The 26,534-nt window shown below is 56.4% G+C and overlaps 1 protein-coding gene and 2 long non-coding RNA genes across 5 annotated transcripts in view; all 3 read left to right on the top strand.

The window, feature by feature from the left end:
* Nucleotides 1–6,529, top strand: part of SLC39A11 (solute carrier family 39 member 11) — a 63,328-nt gene extending 56,799 nt beyond the window's left edge. For all 3 annotated transcript variants that reach the window (XM_066200541.1, XM_066200543.1, XM_066200540.1), the window contains exons 8-10: nt 4,118–4,216; nt 4,740–4,898; nt 6,363–6,529. In XM_066200541.1, coding sequence (XP_066056638.1) covers nt 4,118–4,216; nt 4,740–4,898; nt 6,363–6,441 — 337 coding nt within the window. In that variant the 3' untranslated portion in view covers nt 6,442–6,529. The remainder of the gene's footprint in view (nt 1–4,117; nt 4,217–4,739; nt 4,899–6,362) is intronic.
* A 9,721-nt stretch (nt 6,530–16,250) lies between these two features.
* On the top strand, nt 16,251–19,324 carry LOC136299284 (uncharacterized). The gene is made up of 3 exons (XR_010723476.1): nt 16,251–16,389; nt 16,502–16,590; nt 18,579–19,324. It is a non-coding gene; the product is annotated as an uncharacterized lncRNA (long non-coding RNA).
* Nucleotides 19,325–21,793: 2,469 nt separating this feature from the next.
* Nucleotides 21,794–26,534, top strand: part of LOC136299283 (uncharacterized) — a 41,522-nt gene continuing 36,781 nt past the window's right edge. The window contains exon 1 of the long non-coding RNA XR_010723475.1: nt 21,794–22,033. This is a non-coding gene — a long non-coding RNA (uncharacterized lncRNA). The remainder of the gene's footprint in view (nt 22,034–26,534) is intronic.

Raw genomic sequence — 26,534 nt, 5'->3', positions numbered from 1 at the left:
GCCCTGATCAAACACCTCTGCGGGCGGCCCCGGGGGCAGCCGTGATGTAATCGCGGCAACCCCGAACAATCGGGCCATTCACGGCCGGCCCCGATAACAATCCCGACAGTATGGAAGGGCTGCCATGCAAGAATACACATGCACATTCTCCACTGCGGGGGAACTGAAAGCCCCAGTGAAAAGGGGCTTGTTAAGAATATGTAGCCCGCTTTCATAATCGCTCCCGCCAAAGAATAGGCCCTTGAAAACAAGGCTTTAGGCTTATAGAAGGCTTTCTGTGCCTTGACCTTGCAAATATGCCGAGATGCCAACTTTTTTTTTTTTTTTTCTTTTTTTTCTGTTTTTTTGCAAGTGAACTTGGAGGCTCCCGGCGTGGTGCCGGGGCGGTTGGCAGGAGAGGGGGGTCCAGGATGTTCCCCGGGGGACATGGATCTTTCCGTGGGGGAGCTCAGGGATTTACCTTCTCCTCCTGAAAACTGGGCATGAGAGGATGAGCCAAGGGCAGGGCAGAGCTCAGCTGTGGGTGACACGTGTCCTGGGGGTGATGCCTTGGGAAGGCTGAGCTGGAACAGGGACTAGACAGAGCTGGAGGATAAAGCAGAGATTTATTCAAAGGCCTCCAGGATCCACCTTGGGCAGGACAAGAGCCTGGCCAGGGCTACACCCAAGGTGGGCCCAAAATGGTCCCCAAATGGACAAAGGGTCACCAGGTGTGACACTTGGATGAGTTTTGGTCCATTTGCACCTTGGGGTTGAATTGTCCAATGGCAGCTGCAGGTTGTGAGGTCCCATCCTTCTTGTTCCTCCCTCCAGCCAGCCTTGTTTGTGCTTTGGGGCTGAAAGTTGTCCTTGGTGTCCATTTGGGAAAGGATTTGTTTTGTGTCCCTGCTGTGTGCAGAGCTGAGTGACACTGACTGTGAGCTCAGAGCTGCACCCCTGGGCAGCACAGGACTCGCAATACAGGAAAGAGAAAACTTCAGGCATCAGGTGTTCTGTGCCCAGATTGGGATGGTTCTGGAGGTCGTGGCTGTCCCATGGCTGTCATCACCCCTGTTTTACAGACAGGGAAGTTGAGGCAGAGCTGACATATCCGGTGTCTGTGATTCCTTGATGCTCCCGGGGACACTGAGTCCATTGTACCCATGTGGAGGAGTCACCCCAGTGACATTTCCCTGCTGGTGGCAGAGCCACCAAAGGGACACCCCCAGGCAGAGCCTGGTGTGGTTTTCCCGGGTGTGCTTCCATTGGACCTACTCCCATTTGTGGGTTGGGGATGAGCCACAGGACCTGTCCAGCTGGACACAGGTGCCCCATGCACACAGTCCTGGGATCGCTGAGGTCGGAAAAGATCTCCGAGATCACCAAGGCCAGTCTGTCTTGTCACCAGCCCAGAGCACCGAGTGCCACATCCCTGGACACCTCCAGGGAAAATCCGACTGGATGGGATCAGATTCCAGCACTTCTCCAACCGCTCACCCCACTTTTCTTCTGCTCTGTTTAGAGACCTCAAACCCTTCACCCCACGGGTTTTCCCTCTGGCTGTGCTGGCTCATCCCCATTTCCGTGTCCCCCGTGTCCCCCGTGTCCCTGTGCCACCCAGGCTCCCCGGGCCGGGCCGTGTCTCCGTGCCCGTGTTTTACAATGTATTCCCTTGCACTCGGGGGAAGCCTTCCAAGAATCCCCACCTATTTCCGTCAAAAGGCGCCTTTGTTCCCCTGGGACACAATGCGGCTTTGATTCCCGGGAGCTGCGGGAAGGTGTGAGCTGTGCACGGCCAAGAGGCACGGGAATGTCCCTTGGGATGGGAGAATCCCTTGGGATGGGTTTATTTGGGGCTGGAAGTGAATTTTCTTTCTTTCTTTCTTTCTTTCTTTCTTTCTTTCTTTCTTTCTTTCTTTCTTTCTTTCTTTCTTTCTTTCTTTCTTTCTTTCTTTCTTTCTTTCTTTCTTTCTTTCTTTCTTTCTTTCTTTCTTTCTTTCTTCCTTCCTTCCTTCCTTCCTTCCTTCCTTCCTTCCTTCCTTCCTTCCTTCCTTCCTTCCTTCCTTCCTTCCTTCCTTCCTTCCTTCCTTCCTTCCTTCCTTCCTTCCTTCCTTCCTTCCTTCCTTCCTTCCTTCCTTCCTTCCTTCCTTCCTTCCTTCCTTCCTTCCTTCCTTCCTTCCTTCCTTCCTTCCTTCCTTCCTTCCTTCCTTCCTTCCTTCCTTCCTTCCTTCCTTCCTTCCTTCCTTCCTTCCTTCCTTCCTTCCTTCCTTCCTTCCTTCCTTCCTTCCTTCCTTCCTTCCTTCCTTCCTTCCTTCCTTCCTTCCTTCCTTCCTTCCTTCCTTCCTTCCTTCCTTCCTTCCTTCCTTCCTTCCTTCCTTCCTTCCTTCCTTCCTTCCTTCCTTCCTTCCTTCCTTCCTTCCTTTTCACTGGAGGTGAATCCTGTCTTTCTTTCTCTCTCTTCCCTCCCTCCCTCCAGATTCCTGCTTTTGGGAAGCCCAGGTGGATTGTCCTGGGGCTGATCCCTGCTTTTGGGAAGCCCAGGTGGATTGTCCTGGGGCTGATCCCTGCTTTTGGGAAGCCCAGGTGGATTGTCCTGGGGCTGATCCCTGGTTCTGGGAAGCCCAGGTGGATTGTCCTGGGGGCTGTGTGGGAAGGAGAGCAGGCTTAACCCCCTGATAGGTTTCTCCTGGAGCTCCCCCCGGTTCCATCCCTTCCTCCTGCCCCTCGAGGCTCAGCCCGGGGCTCCCTGTTCCCGGTGGGATCTCCCCACCCTTCCCACACAGACCCCTCCATTCACGGCTCCCTCCCCGTTAATTTGTTGTGGCCGGGAGCAGCAATAGCTGCTTTGTGCTGAGCGAGGGAAGGAGGGAAAAAAAAAACAACCAACAAAAAAAAGCCCAGCACAGACAGCGGCTCCAGTGTTTTCCGGCAGGGATGGTTTTCCCCCTCCGTCCTCCCTCTCTTTGCCTGGAATAATGTTTGTGATTGTGATGGCCTGTCCTGCTCAGGGGAACCCGGAGCCTCTCCGCCTTCCCCTCCCCTCCTCTGTAAACCCTGGGAGAAGTTTAAACAACCCGCAGAGGGTTTTCTCACCGGGCTTATTTTACTCCGAGGAGACGAGGGGGTGAGAAGAAGGGAGCTGGGAGCTGTTGGCAGAGGAGGGGCTGAGCCTGGGAGAGGCTTTGGGATCCCTCTGGAGATCCCTCAGAGCCCTCACTGCTGGAGGGTGGTCCTGCTCTCGGTGTCCCCCAGTGCCACCAAGACAGCCCGGCAAAGCCACACTCCGGGGTGGAACGGGGATGTTTGTGGAGCACAAGGAGCCCAAACTTGAGCCCTGTTTGGTGCCTGAAACATTCCCCAAAAATCCCAAACCCCTGCGGGGCTGGGAGGGTGGCGGGGGGATGTGCCAGCCATGCACAGCCCCAGCTGGGTCCCCCTCAGGGAGGGAATTCTTCCCTGTGAGGACAAAATCCTTCCCTGTCAGGGTGGGGATGCCGTGGGATTGAATTCCCAGAGCAGCTGTGGCTGTCCCTGGATCCCTGGAAGTGTCCCAGGCCAGGTTGGACAGGACTTGGAACCGCCTGGGATAGTGGGAGGTGTCCCTGCCCATGGCAGGGGGTGGGATGGGACGAGTTTTAAAATCCCTTCCCACCCAAACCATTCCAGGATTCTGTGATTTCCAGGACTGATGGACAGCCCTGCTGTCCCCTCCGCTGATTTTGACCCTGGAAGTCCAAGTGTTCCCTTCCCATGGGATGCAAGAGGGGGAAAGAGAGAAAGCCAAACCCCGTGGTGATTGAGGCCCCTCTGGCAGAGCCCCCCAGGAGGAGGAACTTGGGCTGCTCCAGGTCTGGGAATGCTGCAGCTCCCAGCAATCCTCAGGCTGGAATCCGTTCAGGGACCTCCCAGGACAAGTCTCTTGTCCTCCATCAGGTCCCTGTCACTCTGCGCTGTTGGAGGATGGAATTTGCTGGGATCCTGTTAAATTTGATCGCGGCTCCTGGGGCCGCATCAAATGGATTCACTTCCACTGAATCCTTAATCCTGTCCCTTTGTCCCTTTGTCCCAGCAGCCTATCCCGGGCTGAGCTTTGCCCCTAACGTAAATAAATGGGTTTATTTGTGCTTTTTTTTTTAAGGAACTTAGCCATTGGGATTGGGATCCAGAACTTCCCTGAGGGCCTGGCTGTCAGCCTGCCGCTGCGTGGTGCTGGGTTCTCCACGTGGAAAGCCTTCTGGTGAGCTCCTCCCCTGGTCCCCTCCCAGATCCATGTCCTGCTCCAGCACGGAGGTGCCCTTGGGATGGGCTTGCTGTGGATTGCCTTGGGGTTGTTCCTGGTTTGGGGGAGCCAGGATGGATTATCCTGGGGCTGATTCCTGGTTTTTGGGAAGCCCAGATGGATTGTCCTGGGGTTGTTCCTGGTTGACATGGATGGATTGTGCTGGGGTTGTTCCTGCTTTTGGGAAGTCTGGATGGATTGTCCTGGTTCCTGTTTTTGGGGGCACTGGATGGATTGTCCTGGGGTCATTCCTGTTTTTGGGGACACTGGATGGATTATCCTGGGGTCATTCCTGGTTTTGGGGGCACTGGATGGGTTGTCCCAGGGCCATTCCTGGTTTTGGGGACACTGGATGGATTGTCCCGGGGCCGTTCCTGCCTTTGGGAGCTCCGGATGGCGGTGTGAGCCCCGTTATCCCTTTGGCCTGGCCGTGCCCACCCTGCCGTGGGTCTCCAGGGATTTCTGGGCCGTGTCCCGGCAGGTACGGGCAGCTGAGCGGGATGGTGGAGCCGCTGGCGGGCGTGGCGGGCGCCCTGGCCGTGGTGCTGGCGGAGCCGCTGCTGCCCTACGCGTTGGGCTTCGCCGCCGGGGCCATGGTCTACGTGGTGATGGACGACATCATCCCCGAGGCTCAGACCAGGTGAGACCCTCCCCTCACCTCGGGGACCCTCCCCTCACCCCTAGGCGTGCCGGCAGGGAAAAGAATTATGAAAATAAAACCTCCTCTGTGGGCCTCGTATTTCTGGGTCTGAGAGATTTTTAGCCTGCTGGCAGCTGCTGACTTTTTCCCAAGGAAAAATTTCTCAAGGAAGGTTCTTCTCAAAACCATCCTGGCAAACAACTCTCCTCCCTCAAAACAATCTTTGTCCAGCTGGTGTTTGCTGTTTCTCTGGTTTAACCAACGGCAGTAGAGAGGTGTCGTTCCTATTCACCACCATGGTAGGTCTGGATGGGAACACCTGATAAAAGGCAGTGAGAATTGGACAGTAAAAGCCTTTCTTCTGTGCTCTTTGCCTTCTGAAATATTTGGAGTCTCTCGTCAAATCAGGCTCTGCTAAGTTGCCAAAGTTAGCCTGGCGCTTGTTTGCGAGTCCCCGTCCAGAAATGATCTTGGTTTCCTTCATTTCCAGTCTTGGTATGAAAACTCGTTAGCACAACAACCTATTCCTGGGTTAGAAACAAACGCAATAACAAGGGATTTGTCCCACGAGAATTGGAAAATATGTGAACAATCCAGGGATGGGGAGATTCCATGGACAAGTAGAATACCTTTGACTAACCAATGGAGTCATTGGCAAGAAAGCATCAACCAGTAAAGGTGCACATGAAGCCTGTAAAAAGGGGATAAAATGAGTTGCGAGAATAAAAAATTGGCTTTTCCTGCATGGAGATAATGGAGTCTCGGCTAACTGGGAACAAGAAGTGTCCATGGAAAAGTGGAATTTGGGAGCAGAGGGAATAGGAACACCCAGGGAACTCCTGGAACATGGAGATGGGCTCTGCTCCTTGGCTGGAGCGGCTGGTGTCTTGGTTTGGGAAGACAGGGATCTGCCAGTGAAGAGCTGGAATTTCCCTTGGAATGGACAATGTAAATCCCCACCCCCCACCCCTTCCAAATTATTATGATTTTGCAATTAAAGGCATTTTAGGCAAATATTTGGGAACAGGAATGACAGTTCTTTACTAGAAATATTAAGAATACAAATGTAGTGTTACAAAAAGCAAGCAAACAAAACAAAAAATCCTGGGAAGAAGAAGTGTCCATGGAAAAGGGGGAGTTTGGGAGCAGAGGGAATAGAAACACCCAGGGAAGGCCTGGAACCCAGGGATGGGCTCTGCTCCTTGGCTGGAGGGGCTGGGAATCCTGCAGGGAGCAGGAGAGAAAAGGGGAAAGTTCTCCCATGGGATTTGGGATGCTGGGAATCCTGCAGGGAGCAAACTGGAGTAAAAAAGGGGAAAGTTCTCCCATGGGATTTGGGATGCTGGGGGGTCAGGATGCAGCTGTGGTCCCTGACCATCCCAGGGAAGGGCCAGGGGGGCTCGGGATGGGGCACGAGCAGCGTTCCCTCCTCCCAAAATTCCCCTCTCCCCTCTCTCCCCACAGCGGCAACGGGAAGTTGGCATCGTGGACCTCCATCCTGGGCTTCGTGGTGATGATGTCCCTGGACGTGGGGCTGGGATAGGGCGGAGCTGCATCCCCAGGAGAACCCTCAGAGCCCCGTGTGCCGCGGGATCGGGAGCCGGGCGCGCGCTGAGCCCGCGACTGGATCTGTACATAGAATTTTGGGATCTGGTTGGGTGTTGATCTCCTCTGATTTTTGTATCTCCCCCCCTCCCCTCCGATGGTTTCCAAGCACAAATACGGGTGGGTCCTCCCAGATCCTGCTTTGGGTTTCCTCTTGGAAGGGGCGTTGGATGGTGCTGGGCTGCTTTCCCCAAGGAAAGGCACTTGGGATTCTGATCCTCTCACTCCTGTGGGAGGCTGGGAATTCCCTGTCCCGTGTGGAGGCTGGTCTGGGCTCCAGCACCGAGGCAGAAGCTCCTTCGGGAGCCTGGAATCCCACCCTTTTTTGGGAAGGCGGGTGGGAGGCTTTAGGACTGTGACAAGCCATGGGATCACGGGTCTTCCACATCCTGCTGCTCCTCGGGAACGCTGCAGGGAATTGGTTTTGGATGGGTGGAGATAGTCCAGGCAAATAAAGATGAATTTTCTTGGCATCTCTGCAAGAGGGAAATGTCTTTTTTTTCCTGAGTATATCTCAGAGAGGCACTGCTCCAATGTGCTCTGTCCAGCGTTCCAGGGTTTTCTCTGGGAAAAAAAAAACCCCAGGAAAGGAGGATTTGGGTGTTTTCCTCTGTGCCAGGCCAGGTGTGGGCTCCACACTGGCCCTGCTTGGATGCAATTCCATGCGGAGCTGTCCAGCCTTCCCAAGAGATTGCTGGAGTTCAGCTGCTGCTCAGTCCCTCTGGAATTGGGGCTGGGATATCCCAGATCTGCCCTCGGTCCCACCAGAGCCAAAGGGAACAGGGTGGAATAAATTGACCTGGAGCTGTCCCTTCTTGTTTGATCCTTGGGGGTTTTTTTGGTTGGATTTCCTCTGTGTGTCCCTCCAGATGATCCAAAGCTCCTGTCTGCCGAGGGATTTGACCTTTTACCTGTGATTGATTTCAATAAAGGGGAAATGGAGTTTCCACAGAGTTGTTTGGATGCTGTAAATCCATGGATTTACTCCAACCCCCACTCCTCTGCCTTTCCTTTCCCCAGCCTTGTTTCTGGCTTTCCAAGGTCCCGCCTCTTCCCTGGGGATGGGAAAAGAGGGGGGAAAAGCCAAGGAAAGGCAGTTCCATCCTGGGTGTGCATCCCTGGGAGCTGCGGGGCTGTGCAGAGCCGGGGCCCTCCAGGCACAGGGGAAATTTGGGAATTTCACCTTTAGCAGGACAAGCAGGGAGGGTCAGGTGCTTCTTTGTAAAAGGTGAGAGCTCTCCCTGCATCCCAGGGCAGGAGAGGGAAGGGATCTTAAAAACCTTCCAATCCTCCGGGATGTCCACAGCTTGGGATTCTCCAGCCTGTCAGGGAAGTTTCCTGGTTTAATTCCTGGCGTGTGGTGCCAGGTGGTACAAAAATAAATCCATTAGAGAGTTAAAGAACTCCTTGTGATCAGATTTCTGGGAGATAATGCCACAGAAAGCATTTAATCCCTCTTGGATGCAGCCGGGCCAGATGAGGATGGAGCCCTAGGGAAGGAGCAGGGAGGGAGGGATGCAGAAATCCCAGAGGAAAATCCCTCTTTTCTGTTTGTCCCCTGGAGGGGGAATGGAATTATCTCCCCCTTTCTTGGTGTGAGGGGAAAGAAAATTATCTCCCCATCCCCTGGCACAGGGCCAGGCCTGAAATTACCCCTGAGGACAAGAAATGTCCATGGAAAAGTGGAATTTGGGGGCAGAGGAAAAATGAACACTCAGGAAAGGCCTGGAACACGGAGATGGGCTCTGGAGAGGAAAGGGGAAAGTTATCCCATGGCTGGGGCTGGGATTTGGGATCCTGGGGGGGTCAGGATGCAGCCCAGGGATTGCTGTGGTCCCTCCCTATCCCAGGGAATGGCCATCGAGCCCCATCCTGTGTCCCTGCCTCTGGAAAATGGGGAGAAACTCCTGGATCCCCCCTGGGTCACCCCTGGATCCCCCCTGGATCCCCCCTGGGTCACAGCAGCCAGGCTAGTGGTGAGCGCAGGGAAGCTTTGCCCCTCTCTTTCCGTCCTTTCCACGGGAAGAGTCAGCCTTTGGAGGGGTTTGGAATGTCCTGTGAGCTGCTTGCAAGCAAAATACCAAATTTTACCCGGGGATTTCTCCCTTCCCCCTGGCTAACTTTGCAGTACAACCTTTATATTCTTGAGTTTGGTCTTAAAATCATCACAAATCTTTAGCGCTGCTTGGAGGGAAACTGAAAACTGTGACTCCTCTCCAGTTAAAACTTCCCTGAGATAAATTTACTTTTCTTTCAACAGGCTTTAAAATCCCCCCAGCCCCCCCCCGCTGTATCTGTGGCCTCTTTGCCGCTGCTCTTGTGGATGTCCTGGGGTTTTCCAGGCCCTGCTGATGAAGGGGGTGACCCGAGGATGGGAAAATGATGGGGAATTCCCCCGATCCCTCCCAGCCCCGGAGGTGCCTGTGCTTGGCACCGGAGCTGCTCTGGTGCTGCCTGTGCATGAGCTGCTGCTCCCAGGGCCTGGCCGAGCTCCGTGGCTCTGGAAAAGCCCAGGAATGCAGGGCTGGGGGATTCTCCTGCTTTTATTGGCGGGATTTTTTGTGTGTGTGTATTTCTCAGAGGTGGAACCATGGAGGCGCTGCCCGGGACCAGCACCACGGGTGGGTGGTGAGGAGATCCTGAGGGAATCCCCAAGGAAAGTCTTCTGGAGCCGGGAGGGATGAGCTGGGCTTGTCCTTAAATCTCCAGTGGAGGATGGAGAGGATACCGATAGCTGGGAGCAGGGCACTGGCCCCGGGTTTATCCAGGGATTCGGGCTCTGGAAAGGGGATTAATGGGGTTTGGAATGCCCAGCTTTGGGCCCTTCCCTTCCCTTCCCTTCCCTTCCCTTCCCTTCCCTTCCCTTCCCTTCCCTTCCCTTCCCTTCCCTTCCCTTCCCTTCCCTTCCCTTCCCTTCCCTTCCCTTCCCTTCCCTTCCCTTCCCTTCCCTTCCCTTCCCTTCCCTTCCCTTCCCTTCCCTTCCCTTCCCTTCCCTCTCCCATGGCCTTTAGGTGAAGGAGAGCAGGTTTAGGTGGGATATTGGGAAGGAATTCCTGGCTGGGAGGGTGGGGAGGTTCCCGGACAAGCTCTGGTGATCCCTGGAAGTGTCCCAGGCCAGGTTGGAGCACCCTGGGGTGATGGGAACTGTCCCTGCCCAGGGCTGTGCAACCAGAGAAGGGGAATTTCCTCCTGAGGGGCAGGAACTGCTCCCTGGGACAGGGACAGCACCCAGGGAATGCTGGAGCTGTGTCAGGGGATTGGGATGGATTTTAGGGAAAGGTTCTTCCCCCAGAGGGTGCTGGGCACTGCCCAGGCTCCCCAGGGATTTGGGACATTCCCAAGGCTGCCAGAGCTCCAAGAGGGTTTGGACAGCGCTGCCAGGGATGCCCAGGGTGGGAACGTTGGGGTGTGTGGGCAGGGGTTGGACTGGATGACCCCTGTGATGATCCCTGTGGGATTGGATGATCCCTGAGCTGATCCCTGTGGGGCTGGATGTCCCCTGTGGGGCTGGATGATCCCTGTGGGGCTGGATGACTCCCGTGGGGCTGGATGATCCCTGTGGGGCTGGATGACCCCCGTGGGGCTGGATGACCCCCGTGGGGCTGGATGATCCCTGTGGGGCTGGATGACCCCCGTGGGGCTGGATGACCCCCGTGGGGCTGGATGATCCCTGTGGGGCTGGATGATCCCTGTGGGGCTGGATGACTCCTATGGGAGCTGAATGATCCCTGCGGGTCCGGGTGACCCCCGTGGCTCCCTCCAGCTGACTCCCGGCGATCCCTGGCCGCCCGGCGGTGACTCAGGGCGCAGGAATTGGCCCTGGGGATGCCAGGAGCGAGCGGGCTCTCCCTGTCTCTCTCTCTCTCTCTCGGCCCGTGCCGTGCCGGGGGCTGGGAAGGCGCAGGCGGCTGCGGTTTGCAGGGCAGGGCGGGGACACCAAACCCCAAGCGAGGCTTTGCACGCAAAGGAACAATAATCCCATTATTGAGCCCCGCGGCGAGCGCGGCTGGAGCCGCTCGCGGTGCGAGATGCGCGCCCGGGGCGGATCGCGGCACCTGAGTCACCGCCTGGAAAAAAAAAGGGATGGATTTCACCTCCCGCCCCTCCCCTGGGCACGGCAACAATCCCGACCTGCAGACAGAACGGCTTCTATTCTTCCTGCGGGCCTTTGTTGGGCTTGGCAGCCGCGGCGCGGTGAAAGCCGAGCCGCTGGGGCTGGTCCCGGCTCCCGCCCTGCGCTCCGGCTGCCCCGAGCCCACCCCGGAGCTGCCCCGGTCCCGGTCCCGGGGTGGATCCCCCTCCCCTGCCCATCCCGGAGCTGCCCCGGCCCCGGTCCCGGGGTGGATCCCCCTCCCCTGCCCACCCCGGAGCTGCCCCGGCCCCGGTCCCGGTGTGGATCCCCCTCCCCTGCCGCAGGGACCAGCCTGGGTTTGGGGAGTACAGGGAACACAGGGAATTTCAGGGTGTCCTTTTCCCAGGGCCGATGTTGCGTGTTGGGGGTAATTGAGTTTGGAGAGGAGATTTCGGAGAATCCCGGATGGGTTTGGGTTGGAAAACACTTTAAATCCCATCCAGAGCCACCATCCCAAGGGCAGGGGCACCTCCCACTGTCCCAGGTGCTCCAGCCTGGCCTTGGGCACTGCCAGGGATCCAGGGGCAGCCACGGCTGCTCTGAGAATTCCAGCCCAGGGCCAAGAATTCCTTCCCAATCTCCCATCCATCCCAGCCCTCTGTCAGTTTGAAGCCATTCCGCGTGTCCTGTCCCTCCAGCCCTTGTCCCCAGTCCCTCTCCAGCTCTCCTGGAGCCCCTTTAGGCCCTGGCAGGGGCTCTGAGCTCTCCCCAGACTCTTTTCCAGGCTGAACAATCCCAAGTTTTAATTGAATTCCAGTTATTTTTCAGGTATTTATTTGCTCTCTCTCAGTAGGTTTGTTTGGTCTTGCATGGCCAACCAGCCCTTGAACAGCTTCGTGCTTGTGTCCATGCTGGATTCCTGGGATTGTAACCCATGGATGAGCTCCTGCTTCCCTTTTCTCCTGGTTGTTTTACCCCAAATCCATCATTTTCACTGGGCCAGCTCAGGGGGATGTTCTCCATGTGCCTCCTTGGGAGTTGTGTGGGGTGGGAAAGGTGAAATCCCGTCGGTCCGAGAAGGATTCCAACTCCACTTCTTCAAGCCAGAGGCTTGTTCCTGATGGGAAAAGAGGGAAAATCCCCCGCTGTGGGATTTGCGGCAGGCCCAGCTCCCGTTTTGGCGCCTCATTTCTTGTTTTGAGGCTTTTACAGCGTGCAGGGTTTGTGTGAGAACAGGGGGAAAACATTCCTGCCACGGCCTGGGCTGAGATTCCTGGGAAGTGTCTCTGTGCCTCATAATCCTACCAGGGGGATCTCGGGAGCAGGAAATGGAGCCTGAAGGTTTATTTTAATACAATCTCACAAAATGCTGATGGTAACTGAAAAGCTTTTGTGTCCAGGGCTGGTTCCTGAGGGGGAATTGTTTCAGCCTCTCCTGGTGCCTCTCGTGTTCCTGCAGGAACAAGGGAAATGTTCCTGAGCGCAGCTCCCAGCTCATCTCACCCCATCCCGCTGCTGTGCCTAGAGAAACAAACCCCACTGGGAACGGCTGGGGAAGGAGGAGGAAAAGGGGAAAGTTATCCAATGGCTGGGATTTGGGATCCTGGGGGGGTCAGGATGCAGCCCAGGGATTGCTCTGGTCCCTCCTCATCCCAGGGAATGGCCATCGAGCCCCCGTCCTGTGTCCCTGCCTCTGGAAAATGGGGAGAAAGCCCTCGATCACCCCTGGATCTCCCCTGGGTCACCCCTGGGTCACCCCTGGATCACTCCTGTATCCCCCCTGGGTCACCCCTGGATCCCCCCTGGGTCACCCCTGGATTCCCCCTGGATCCCCCCTGGATCACAGCAGCCAGGCTGGTGGTGAGCACAGGGAAGGTTTGTCCCTCTCTTTCCATCCTTTGCACGGGAAGAGTCAGCCTTTGGAGGGGTTTGGAATGTCCTGTGAGCTGCTTGCAAGCAAAATACCAAATTTTACCCGGGGATTTCTCCCCCTCACTGCTAATTTTTCAGTAAAACCTTTTCTGGGGAGGAGAGCCCTGGATCTGCTCTCCTCTGGCTGAAGAATCGTTTCCCTGCCATAAACTCGCCGGCGGGAGCCAAGGCAAGGTGAGGTCATGGGGAAAACTCCGCTTGGGAAACAATGGAGGGAGGTGCTGCTAACGGCCGGGGCGGGGATATCCCACAGCCCAGGGTGTCCCGGGGACCCCCGGCTCCCACAGGGACCCCAATTCCCACCGGGACCCCCAACCTCCCACAGGGATCCCCTTCTCTTCCAGGATCCCACCTCTTCCAGGATCCCACCTCCATCAGGACCCTCAGCTTCTCCAGGATCCCATCTCTTCTGGGATATCAGCCTCCACTGGGCCCCCCATCTCCTGCCGTTCCCAATCCCAGCGCTTCTCCCCCAGCTCTGTGCAGGACAATCCATCAGCATCAGCATTCCCAACCTTTGTTGTTCCCCTTTCTTTCCCAAGGTTTGAGCTCCAGTCAAGGCTGGACCATCCCAGTTTCCCCCACCCGGGTGTTCCAGGCCAGACTGGCAGCAGGGGCAGGAGTGAGGCTGGATTTCAAACACAAATCACATCTCACAACATATTTGGCTTTTCCCTTTCCTTTTCCTGGCCGTAATTTATCCCAGCTCACCTCTGCTGGTGGATGGACCAAAATCCAGGGGGATCTGCAGGTCCTTTCCCTGAATCCAGCATTGCTGGGGTGGCCCTGGAGGTCAGAGAGCCCCGCGAATTTGGGGGGAGGTTTCCTAAATCTCCTCTTGGTGAGGATTTCACCAAATCCCTCCAGTTCTGGGCGGAGAGAAAATCCCTTGGAGAGCCGGGAGACGAATGCTGACACCAAGGAACCTCGGGGCCTCCCGAGTCATTAAACAAATTAAGTCTGAGCAGGAGGAGGCCGCGGTGATTGGGTGTGAAACCCCCGGCGGCTCCGTAATTGCTCTGCAGCTCCGCTGGGTGGGAGAGGCAAAGGGATTTGGGGGGATTTTGGGGCATTTTTCCTCTTTTCCTCCTCTGGTGCAGCCCAGTGGCAGCTCCAGCCCTTTTTGGATTCGTGGAGCAGAGCCTGGGACGAACTGGGATGTGCTGGGATGAGGTCCCTGTCCCTGGGGGTGCCATGGGAAGCGCTCCCAGTCCTCCCCAGTGGGCTCCAGTTCCTTCATGGATCCTGGCTCCCAATCCATGGCCTTTCCTGCCGCTCCTGTTGCTCCTCCGGGCTCCAAAGGAATATTTCACTGGAAATTTTTCCCTCTGAGGAGGTGACCGGAGCCACCTCCCCCCCGAACCCCTGCCAGGGGTGTCCCGAGCTCCGGAGGGAAGCGGAGGATCCGGAGGAAAGGTGGGGAATTCCCCAGCTCCGCTTCCCAGGGTGATCTGTGCTCCGGCAGGAAAAGCATCAGGCTCTCCTTGGATCCCGGGAGCCTCCCTGGGCACGGCAATCCTCAGCTCCGGGTTCCGGGCATTTCTGCCCGGGGTATTCCTTGAGGGAGACCAACCCTTGGAGCCCTTTTAATTATCACTTGCTCAGCCCTCCTCAGTTCAGGATCTCCGATAATCCCAGAGGGAAACATCCCTGCTGCTGGAATGCTGCCGGCCGGGAGGGGGTGAGGCCCCTTCCCAGAGTCCAACTGAATCTGAATGATTTGATTTTATTATTCAATAAGCAATAATTTCATTTAAAAATTATTATTAATAATATAATAACAGTATTTAATTAATTAATAAAAATGATTATTTATGCAGCCAGGACCAGCTGCAGAGCGCTGCTGCACCCAGCCTGGACACGTGCCAAGCAGCACGGAGGGACTCCCGTCGGGAGAGGGATGGGAGCAGCCCGAGGGGGCTGTGCAGGTGCGAACTGTCCCAGGGCGGGCTGAGATTCCCTCTCCAGTGGCTGCCTTCCCTCTGCTCTTTCCCCTCTCCCTCCCCCTCTCCCCGAGCCCTCCCAAACAAGTGCCGCTTTCTGGCGCCGCCTTTCCCAGCTGCACAAAGGCTGCCTTGTGCCCGCCGAGCTCCAGATGTTCCACATCCCACAAAAACCCCGGCACCGGGTACCTGTTCCCCTGCAGCACCGGTTCCATGCCTGAGGTTTTCTCTTCCCTGTATTGCAGGTCCTGTGCTGCCCAGGGGTGCAGCTCTGAGCTCACAGTCAGTGTCACTCAGCTCTGCACACAGCAGGGACACAAAACAAATCCTTTCCCAAAGGGACACCAAGGACAACTTTCAGCCCCAAAGCACAAACAAGGCTGGCTGGAGGGAGGAACAAGAAGGATGGGACCTCACAACCTGCAGCTGCCATTGGACAATTCAACCCCAAGGTGCAAATGGACCAAAACTCATCCAAGTGTCACACCTGGTGACCCTTTGTCCATTTGGGGACCATTTTGGGCCCACCTTGGGTGTAGCCCTGGCCAGGCTCTTGTCCTGCCCAAGGTGATCCTGGAGGCCTTTGAATAAATCTCTGCTTTATTCTCCAGCTCTGTGCAGCCTCTGTTCCAGCTCAGCCTTCCCAAGGCCTCAGGCTGGCCCGGGAGGGAGGCAGCGAGCTGCCTCCAGCAGCCCAGAAATATTGAGCTTTTTATTGCAGCTCTGATTGCGGTTATCTCTCAGCAATTCCCTCTCCTGTCGGCCCCGGGCTGGGCAGGGAGGTGCCCCCACCCCAGAGGGGGTTTGGGGTCAGGCTGGATCCCCCCTTTCCCACGGAGCTGCCCTGCAGGTGAGCCCAGGAGCTGCACAAACCCAGCTGGGGCCGGGCTCCTCTCCCAGGTAATAAATGATGGAATGGCAGGAAACACCCTCAAGGGTGTAAAAGCCAGTGGGTGTGGCACTTGGGGACATCGGTGGTGACCTTGGCAGTGCTTGGATGGTCTGAGGGGGCTTTCCCAACCTATCCTGTAATTCCTGGGAAGCTTTTCTCCCCCAGATCCCTGTGTGGGGAAGGTGAGGAGTGCAGGCACACGTGGGATGTGTTTTCCATGGAAAGGGATGATGGAGGAGCAGGTGAAGGATGTGGTGATGGCCAGGGCAGTACATGAATCCCGCTGGGGCTGGGGGAGGTTTCTGATCCTCGGGGTGCAGGGTGGGAATCCAGGGAGCAGCTCCATCCTCTCCTGCCAGGACAGGTCACCGCGGGGCTCTCCGGGCCGGGGGAGAGGAGTGACACCTGGAAAGCGCTCCCAGTGCCTCATTCTCATGGAAAACGGGAGCAGGGAATGGCTCCGGGTGGGGAGCAGACCCCAGGCACAGGAACCCCTCTCTGCGGAGCACAAGCGCCTTTCTGTGCCCTCTGTCCCCTCTCTGTCCCCTCTCTGTCCCTTCTCTTTCTTCCCTTCCCTTTAATAATCGTCCCCTTTTGTCCCCACACATTTTCCTCCCTGCCATTGTCCCCTCCTGCTGCTCCCTCAGCCCATCCCAGCCGCGGGAGCTGCTCCACCTGTTTTTTTTTTTTTTCCACGTCCTTTTCCAGGACACCCGATGTATTTATTTTCACCGCCAGTTTGTTTTTCTTTATTTTATATATATATATATATATATATATATTTTTTTTTTTTTTTTTTAGGGTCTGTGAAGTTGATTCCTCCTCGCCGTGCCCCGGGAGCCGCGGTTAATGAGTAACCACGGCGAGCTCCGGGGCAGCTGCCTCGCACACAAACCCCGGCGAGACTTTTTTGGAGCTGCATAAGGGAACGTTTGTTCTGCGGCCTCTCAATGGATCCTTGTGCGGGAGGCGAGGAGTGTGGGGAGGGAAAGAGAGCGGCACTAAATCACCGCCCGGCTCCTCCGGGGAGAGCTGGCCCCGTGTGGGGTTTGTTTTTGTTTTTTTTTCTCCTCGGGGATGGGGGCCGAGTCACCTTGGCGGGCTCCGAGAATGGATTTATCTCCCTAGCCGGGCACACAACGGACTTTTTAACTTTCAGGCTCCCTTTGAGTGGCTTGAGGACCGAACGCTCAGCCCATCCGGGGCAGGAATTGGCATTTTCTGTGTCCCTGTCCTGTTGAGGAGCAGGTTTGAGATTTTACCTTTCCCCTCCCTCTGCTTTGGGCTCGTGATGATTTTGGGGGGGTTTGTCCAATATTTGCCCGTTTCCCTCCCCTGGCCGACGGGGCAGGCTCCGGGAGCTGTGTGCCGGGTGTCCCGTGTGACCCTCTGTGCCCTGCTGTGTCACTGAGCAAACAGGTGACGCCGTGCCAGCCCTGCCCTTGTCCTCCCCGGGCTGCTGGGAACCTCCCGGAGCCTGGCTGGCATCTTGGGAGCAGGCAGGGAACTCCAGGGGCTGTTGGGATGGCTCTCCCTCTCTCTGTGCCTCCATAAAAAGGTTGGGAAAGAACTCCAGGAGCATCCCCTGACCAAACGCCCCCCTGTCAACCAGAGCTGATGGAGAAGAGCCACCTCTGCTCCTTTCTGAGGGATGGGGACACCCCCACTGCCCTGGGCAGCCCCTGCCGGTGACTGACTGTGAGGTTTTTAGCTTCTTTTCTTCGTGTTGGAGCCGGGATTAACACATGGGAGTCACAGTTTCATGTTCAGACTCGGTGTTTGTTAATTCTTATCCACAGCACAGCCTCACGAGCCGTGAGCTCCAACTAGCACGGCAGAAAATGGATCCTCTCTAACTCTTCCAAGGCCTTTTAAGTGCTAATCACCCAATAATGAGGTGACACCTACACTTTTTATACTTCTGGTCCAATAACTGACCACCCAAGGTCTGCAGTGCAGAACTTTTCACCCAGTTAGAAAAAACCACCCAAAACCAAGAAGAAAAAGGTGAAGAAGGAGGACTCAGCCTCTGCCCTAAAACCTCCATCTTGCTCTCTATACATTACTATATTCTAAACCCTTAAACTCTGAGTTTTGCACCCTGTGATATCACACACTTCTATCCAAACTCCACACCCACAACCCCAGTGCTGTCACTCATTCACTTCCAAAATTGAGTGACAGCACTGGGATTGTGGGTGTGGCGTTTGGATAGAAGTGTGTGATGTCACAGGGTGGAAAGCTCAGAGTTTAAGGGTTTAGAATACAGTAATATATCGAGAAAGCAAGATGGGGGATTTAGGGCAGAGGCCGAGTCCTTCTTTTTCACCTTCTCCTTCACGGGTCTGGGTGGGGTTTTGTAATTGGGTAGAAAAATCCACATTGCAGACCAGGGGTGGTTGGTTATTGGGTTAAAAGTGAAAATAATAGAGGTGTCATTTCTTAATTAGATGATTTACCCTTAAAAGGCCTTGTAGAGAGAAAGATGGGGCTCCGTTTTCAGTTTGTTAGCCAGAAGTGCTGTAGAACTCACGGTTTGTGAGACTGTAACAGAGATTAGAATTAATAAACACCTGAGTCCGAACAAGAAATACCATCTGGAGCATTTAATAAAAAGAAGATAAAAGCTGCAGTGTGCCTCTGTCCCCTGAGCTCAGCGGGGTGTGCAGGGCACTGCAGTGTCCCCAAGGGCCTCCCCATCCCTGCTCCAGCTCCCCTGAGGAGGATTCCCAGAGCTCCTTCCCAGGCCCAGGCTGGGATCCAGCACCGGGCGAGAGCTGAAACCACAGAACCACATCTTCCTCCTCTTTTACAAACCTCAGCTTTGAGGCTCGGTTTTAGTTTTTTATTTTCATTATTAATATTTTAAATCTGGGGCTTGGCTGCAGTTTTGGGGGAAGATTGGGGCTGTTTGTGTTTTACCTGCCGCAGCTCCCTGGAGCAGCGGCTCTTTATTGGCTCCCGCAGCACTTGGCACTCGCAGCGCTGCAAAGAAAAAGCTTTTTGTTCCCATATTTCCATATATTTATATGGATTTCACTGGGCTGGGGAGGGTATTTGAAGGTCAGGGGACTTGCAGAGGTCACTGTGCTGGCCAGGCCCTGGGAACAGGGAACAGCCATCCTGTGGGAACTCACTCCCAGCTCACCCTCCCCTGGCCCTGGATTTTCCCAGTGCTACCCAGCACTAAACACTTTAATTTTTTGTTTGTTTGTTTTTCTGGGGAAAACCACCAGCAAATTCCACGGTGTGGATTTACGGATGTGCCATTCCCAAGCTGGGGTGGGAAAAGCAACACGAGCTGGGGCTGTGACCCCAAAGTGCCCCGCAGAGCCTTGGTACCAACACAACCTGGACAGAATGAAGAACTTTCCTGGCTCCCCCTGCCCAGGGCAGGGCTCCTGATGCTTCCCACAGCTTTCCCTGTTTTCCTGGAGGAGCCAACAACCCACTCCTTCCTCCTTGGCAACTCCTGGCCATTGGCAGCTCCGTACCTTGGGAATATTCTTCTGGAGAAGAGCCAGCCCATCCTCCTGGTGGTCTCCTTGGGAGCCCCAAAACCATCCCTGGAGTGAGGAACAAGGCTTCCCTTCCCAGGGAAACCCTCTTCCCTTTCCAGGAAAAACAGGAAAACCCTTTTTCCAGGAAAACCCTCTTCCCTTTCCTTGGCACTTGCACCGAGGGTTTCTTCCCTTTAAAGCTCCCCTGAAGCTCAGACCCAGCAGATCCCATGGCCACATTCCCATGCTGGATTTGACATTTTCCAGGTGGACTCAATGATTTCAGAGGTCTTTCCCAGCCTGGATGATGCTGGGATTCTGTGCTCCCCACGCCAGCAGGGAGCTGCAGATCCCTGTGGGATAAAGGATAATTCCAGCTGCTCCCAGGGGATTTTTCAAGCACTGCTGTTGACCCACTTTCCTCCTTCTCTGGTTTGGAAATTGAAAATTCTTCAGCAAATTTTGGCTCCGCTGAGTTTTTAATTGGGAAATTTGGGGGGTTTTTGGCCTTTTGGGGTCACCCTGGGTTGTGGTGGGGTTTTGGGTTGAGAAGACGAAGCATTGTTGGTCAGATGCGTCGGTTTGTAAAGTTCTCCATCTCTGGATTGAAAATCCAAATTCTTCAGCAAATCTTGACTCCGTTGAGTTTTAAATTCAGGATGAGTGGGATTCTTTGGAGTGGCACCTTTTGGGTGGGAAATTTGGGGTTTTTTGGCCTTCCCGGGTCACGGTGGGGTTTGGGGTTGAGAAGTCCAAGCATTGTAGGAAAGCCGTTTTGGGTTGTAGACTTCTCTGGGCCTCGGGAACATCTGGCTGTCATCCTCCCGCCCCCAGGCTCTTAATTCCCTGCTCCACGGGCAATCCTGCTCCTTCCCCGCCCTCCCCAGCATTCCAGGGCTTTTCCCCGCGGCTCAGGAATGCAGGGCAGGAATGCTGCGCTCTCCAAGGAGCCGGGAAGGGGCAGGGCTGGCACCTCCCGGCAATGCCAGCGGTGTGTGCAGGGCCCGGAATGCTGGAGCCTATTCCAGCAGCTCCCCACACCCTCCACCATCAGGGCAGCCTCGGGCACGGCCAGGGCTGGGAGCATCCCAGAAATCAGTGTCCCACAGCTTTCTATGGGAATTCCTCGGGAATTCCTTCACCTTGGTGGCCTGAGTGGCACCCAGGGGCTGTCGTGGTCCCTTCCACCCCACAGAGGGTGACACAGAAGCCGTGGCAGAGCCTCGGAGAGCTCCAGGGGTTTGGGTGTTTTTGGGAGATGATGTCTGACAGTGCCGAGTCCTGCGGGCTCCTTTGGGCTCTGGAGGAAATGGGAATAAAACTTGGGAATTACATCTCAGAAAGGGAAATTTGCCTTGGGAAATCCCAGACATCCAAGGCCACTGTGAGCCCGCAGGAGCCCTCTGGGCACCCAGCTCGGGTGGAGTCGGCTCAGTGACACTTCCACTGCCCCAAACCCCATCCAGCCCGGCCCTGGACACTCCCCGGGACCCGGGGGCAGGAGGAGCTCCATCACCGGGAGCCTTGTCCCAGCTCTTCCCTCCCCGTTCCGCCTCTTGCCAAACAGGTTTGAATTTCCAGACCGCGGCCACGAAAACGCAGCTCAACCCCCTCCTGCACAGCGCTAAAATATGGCTTTCCCCCCTTTTTAATATCCCCTCAACGATGACCTTTTCCCTCCTTCAGCCGGCAGCCAACACAAGCACAACAATGTGATTTGTGCAGCGTTTCTGCTGCGGTTTCTTCAAGAAATTCATCTGCTCTCCAGGCAATTACGGGCAGGGAAGCATTTCCACTCCAGCTCCGGGCCCTGAAAAGCTGCCAGGAGGGATTTTTTTTATTTCCCTTCCCCTCCTCTCTCCCTCTTGCTCCCTCGGCCCCCCTTGCCCTAGAAAACTTCTGTGGTTTTGCTCCAGCAGAAATTCTGGGGCTGTGGGGTGGCAAATCCCAGCCTGGCACAGGTGGGGATGGGCTGGATCCGTGTCCCTGTCCCCATGTCCCTGTCCCCATGTCCCTGTCCCTATGTCCCTGCCCCTGTACCCATGTCCCTGTGTCCTTGTCCCTGTCCCCATGTCCCTGTCCCTGACCCTGTCCCCATATCCCTGTCCCTGGGTCCTTATCCCTGTCCCTGTCCCTGTCCCCATGTCCCCATGTCCCTGTGTCCTTATCCCTGTCCCTGTCCCCATGTCCCTGTCCCCCTGTCCATGTCACTGCCCCTGTCCCCATGTCCCCGTCCATGTATCCTTATCCCTGTCCCCTTATCCCTGTCCCTGCCGGGGTGGGACATTTCCCACCTGGACCAGGTTTGTGCAGGATCATCCCCACCCTGAGCAGCACCTTCTGCACCCTCCCCTGTGTCACAGCCCCTGGAGGCGACACTCCTGGACGTGCCACCCCCTCCTGGTGCCCGCTGTGCCCTTCAGGTCCCTCCCCAAAGCACGTGGGGCTCAGAGGGCAGCGGGAACCGAGGGGACACGGCTCCAGCAGCACCCAGGGCTGGGGAGGACTGGCCTTAAATGAGCCCCGGAGCCAACAGCGCGGTTAATTGCCCCTCCATCCCTCGGATGGGTTAATAATTAAGTTAAATTAATAATTGGGAGAATAATTAAACGGAGCAAGAGCCGGCACCCGGCTCGCTGTCGGTGCCGGGGTTTTGGGGTTACTCATTCACTTTAGGGCCGCGCTGGCGTCGGGCTGGCTGTGCCGGGGATGCGGAAACCTGGAATTTCCCAGGGAAAACCATCGGCTCTTCCCTCCCTCCCTCCCTCGGGGAGCGAACCCGCCCCGAGCCGCGGCTCCTCCCGAAGCGCCCGCGGAGCGACGGACGGACAGAGGGACGGAGGGAGGGCCAGAAGGGCGGGGGGAGGCGGCTCCAAGGCCGGGGGGAGGAACTACAAGTCCCGTGGAGCCGCGCCGCCCGCGCGGGGCTATAAAGGGGGGAATGGCCCGGCCGCCGCGCTCGGAGCATCCCCGGCCGCCGAGGAGCCGCTCCCGCTCCGCATCCCGGCGGGATTCCCGCCGGGAGATGGGAGAGCGGCCGTATCCCGGCCCCCGGAGCGGGCTGAGGCTCTGGATGAGGATGAGGAGGATGAAGGAGATGAGGAAGGTGCCGCTCCGCGCACCGAGGGAGCCGCAGCCCCGGGAGGCTTCGGGCGCTGCCGGCGGAGGTGGAAGCGGAGCTGGAGGTGGAGGTGGGTGCCCCGGGGGGCGCGGGGGGTCCCCACGGGGCTCCTGCCGGGGGTCCCGGCTCGGGGGGGCACCGCGGGTCCGCTGTCGTCTTTCCCCCTGTGCCATCCCCTTTGTGTCCCCACCACCCTTCCCCTGCCCGGGATGCTCCAGGTCCCGCCGGGCGGGGCGGAATTTCCCCCTTCTCTCCAAGGAAAAGCGTGTGGCTGCTCTTTTCCTTCCTTGTTGGCGGAATTTTTAGTGTTTTTTGTTTGCTTGTTTGTTTGTTTGTTTGTTTTTTGGTGGGGGTTTTGATTTATTTTTAGGGACCCACACGCGGCTTTTCCCTTCCCCGCCGTGGGAATTCGTTCCCCGAAAGCCTCGCCCCGGGGCAGGTGCCCTTGGGCAGCGTCTGCAGCCCCTCGGAGCCCCGGCAGTCCCTTCCCCTCCGGGGTGTCCCCAAGCCCCGGGGTGACTCGGCTCGGGGTGTCCCCACCCCCGGCCATTCCCGGGATCTGGGATGCACAGGGGCACTTTTGTGTGAATCCCGGAAAAACGAAAAAAAAAAAAAAAAAGAAAAAGGAAAAAAAAAAAGGTAAAAATATGAATGACTCCCTTCTTTTGCTGGCTGGAACACAAAGCCCACACCAGTCCAGACCTGCAGCCGGCAGCGCACGGGGAGAGGAGCGCTGGCTGCTCCCGGCGTGTCCGGGGGAACTCCGGGACCCCTCCGGGGATGCTTCTCTGGGGAAAAGGGTGGTTGAGGTTGCTTTGAGAGGAACGAGAGGCGCTCGTATGGCCCGGACATTGTCGGTGTCGCTCGCTGCCGGCTCGGGATTTCCTCCCGAGGCTTTGGAGGCTGCGGGAATTGCTCAGCTCTGCGCTAATTGAGACATCTTTGTATAATCGCGGGGAGGGAAGTGGGGGCAGAGCCTCGGTGACTCAGGCCTCGGGAAGAGGCTGAGGTTGGCTTTGCCCGCGGTTGTGGAGGGACATTCCAGCCGGGAAAGTGGAGCAGGGTTCCCGAGGACAGCGGCCCTCTCTTCTGGCAGGCAGGTGATGCTTTCAGGACCTCATATTTCTCATTTCCCCATAGAACTGCGGATAGAAACCTTCCTGGTTGGTGTGGGATGTGCTGGAGCCCCGGTTTGGACACAATCACTGTGTGCTCTCATTTCCCCAGGCTCTGCTGCAGACACAGCTGGCTCTGCTATTCCCAGCTTTTGTTATTTTTAAGTTTATCAGGTGCTTTCCGTGTTCAGCTGTCCTGAAACGAAGGTTTGGAGGATGTGGCACCCCTGAAAGTCCATTTGATGTGGCAGTGATGGTCCCGCTGGGAGGGAGGAGGCAAAATCCCTGCCCTGGGCAGGAGTGGTGACACCTGAGAGGCGTCTCTGAGGCAGGATGGATTTTGGGAATGCTGAGGTGTCTCCTGAGGCAGGATGGATTTTGGGAATGCTGGCCCAGGCTCTGCTGGGTCCCTGCAGGGCTCAGGTGCTCTGCTCAGGCAGGTTCAGTCCCAGGAGCTGCAGGTGCTTCCCCTGCCCAAGGGATTTGGGAACAGGAGGGTCCCCCAGTTCTGCTGAGCCAGTAACCCAGGGCTGTGGGGTCCAGCAGGATCCTCCTGCCTGCTGAGACAGGGAAAAAATCCCAAATGGGCTCATCCCACTCTCTGGGATGTTGGCAGGACACAGTTTGAACTGGGGCTGCCTCCCTTGGCTGAAGGATCCTCCAGCTCTCTCTGGAGTGGCTGGGACCTGCTGGGAAAGGTGGATTCACCCCTGAAGGGCTGGAAAATGAGGAATGTCCCAGGGAAGGTGGGGCAGGAATCACCCTTTAGGGGCTGGAAAATGAGGAATGTCCCAGCAGCCGGGGACAGTGGGTGGCCACACCAGCAGAGTGGTGTCACCTGCAGCGTTTGAGGGGCAGCTCTGATTATTTGGATTTTTTGGGGGCTTCAGGGGTCTCTAAGCTCAGGTGCCACCTCACCTGCGCCTGGCTGGGCTGGGCTCAGGGGTACAGGTGCAGGGAGGGCTCAGGGAGTGTTGCCACCTGAGTGTTTTTTAGTTTCCCTCTGCCTGTGACATCTGGAGCCCCCTCAGCTCCGAGCTGGCTCTTCCAAGGCTGGACTTTTTCCATTCCCCTCCTGCCTGGATTGAAATCTGTCCAACCCAGCAGCTCCAATCCCTTCTCCCTGGCGGTTTTTAGCAGCAGCTGGCTGGGATCTGGACAGCTTTGGGCTCAAGCTGCTCCATCTGGGAATTCTCCTGGCTCAGGGAACGATCAGAGCGCCTTAAATTTTCGGAGATCAGAAGTTCTTGGGCCACACCCAGCCCCTCCCTGCAGCTCCCTGACAGCGGGGGGATCATGCCAGGAGCACAGCGTGGCCTCCTGGGGGAGTCTGGGGGGTTGTTTGAACCTTGAACAGAAAAGCAAAGCGACAAAAGAGAGGCTGAGGAGCGGCAGTGGCCGCGGCCAGGAGCTGGGGCTGCTTCACAAAGGGTGGCCTTGTTCAGCCGGGCTGGCTCCACCAGGAAAAGTGGATTTAAAGCAGCAATGAGGGGGTTAAAAGGTGCCCCGTGTTGGTGTAAACACGGCACGGGAGTGATTTTATTGCCCCCCGTGACTCCCCCAACAACGCCGCTCCAAAGCTCTGGGTGCAGGGGTTGGGTTTGCTCCCAGTCCCTGGGGACTCTCTGGGGCTCTGTCCCCCTCCCAGGCTGATTTTAGAGCTCCAGGGCTTCCCCCTTGTTGTGTTTCATCTTCTTTTTGCCAGGGTCAGAATTAAATGTGCCAGATGGTATTTCTTGTTCGGACTCAGGTGTTTATTAATTCTTATCTCTGTTACAGTCTCACAAACCGTGAGTTCTACAGCACTTCTGGCTAATAAACTGGAAATGGAGCCCCAAGTCTCTCTCTCTCTACAAGGCCTTTAAAGGATAAACTGTCCAATTAAGAAATGACACCAAATTATTTTGACTTTTAACCCAACAACCAACCACCCGTGGCCCGCAATGAGGATTTTTCTACCCAATTACAAAACCCCACCCAGACCCGTGAAGGAGAAGGTGAAAAAGAAGGACTCGGCCTCTGCCCTGACTCCCCCATCTTGCTTTATCGATACATTACTGTATTCTAAACCCTTAAACTCTGAGTTTTCCACCCTGTGACATCACACACTTCTATCCAAACCACACTCCCATAATTCCAGTTCTGTTGTTTAATTTTGGGAGCCTTTTCCACGGCCTCAGGTCAATGCAGTGTTTGCCTGGGGGTCAGAGCCTGTCAGCGCAGAAAGTCTGAAATTCTCAGTGACCAGGGTTCCAACACCCCCTTTCCCATTTTTGGGTTTCCCCTTCTCTCTCCCACAACACTGGGGTTGCAGGAAGCGCTTTCCTGGCCCGAGGTCAGGGTTGTTCTCACCTCGGGTCCCTCCTGGCTGGGATTTTCCCCCCGGGGCTGATGAGGTGTGAAGCCCTCAGCCCTGCCCTCAGTAGTGATCAGTTCGATTTCCTTCAGTTCAATTGGCTGCTCCTTCTGCCAAGCCACAGATTTTTTTTTTTTTTTTTTTTTTTTGAAGGCTAAAACCTAAGCCTTTAAATAAATTTGTGTTTGATCCCTGGGTGGCTGTGCAGCTTTCCTGAGAGGGGAGAAAAAATTATAAATCTCGGAATGGGTTTTGTATCAGGAGCAAATGTGGTCTGCTGTTTCTGAAGCTGATTCCTCCCGGGTTTTATTCCTGCTTTTTCTCCCTGGCAGGGGCTCGGAGCTGCAGGAAAACCTCCCGAGGGTCTGCTGGGTAAAGCTCAGCCTAAGGCAGCCTTGAGCCTGGCAGGGACCAGGCCTGGCTCAGCAGGGCCAGAGGCGTTTTGTGCCGTGCGGGAGGTTCAGGCTGGTCGGGGCTCCTGCTCGGGCTCAGGTGGGAGAAGCTGCTGGGGGACCTCGATGTCACACTGTCCCCAGCTTGGGGTGGCAGTTTGGGACCTCGGTGTCACATTGTCCCCATCTGGGGTGGCTGGAGTGTCACTGCTGTCCGTGGAACTGTTTCAGCTCCTGCTGCTCCTTTCAGCTGCACTCTCAGGCTGAATCCTGCGGATTTTTGGAAGTTTTTCCCACGTTTGTAAGAGAAAAGCCATTTTTTGAGTGCCCTGGCAGGCCGGAGGTGCAGCCAGGGGTGCTCCGGGAGCTGTGGGGTGACAGCTCAGGGAATTCCTGTGGCCCTGCCCATCCTCGTTCCCGGCACACAAACCCGGCCAGGGCAGGTGGCCCTGGAGGGACACTGCCACCAGCGCTGCCACCTGGGCTGCCAGTGACACCAAGAGGCGGCTGCTTGTCCCTGAGGCCGGGAACTCCAGGAGTTCCAGCAGCTTTCTCTGCAATTCCAGACCCTGGAGAGCAGCTTCCTTCCCTGCTGGGGGCTTGGGATGAGCTCCAGGAGGTTTCCTCACAGCCAGCTCTTCCTGGGGCTTGCTTTGGCTCTTGTTCCAGCATTTCCTGAGCATCTGGAGGGAAAGAGGGGAAGAGGGA

Source organism: Chamaea fasciata, unplaced genomic scaffold, assembly GCF_029207755.1.
Source record: "Chamaea fasciata isolate MVZ Bird 193981 ecotype frontalis unplaced genomic scaffold, bChaFas1.0.hap1 SCAF_19, whole genome shotgun sequence".
NCBI classification, from domain to species: Eukaryota; Metazoa; Chordata; class Aves; order Passeriformes; family Sylviidae; genus Chamaea; species Chamaea fasciata.
The sequence above is the reverse complement of the archived record's forward strand: the minus strand, read 5'-3'. Positions and strand labels throughout refer to the sequence as shown.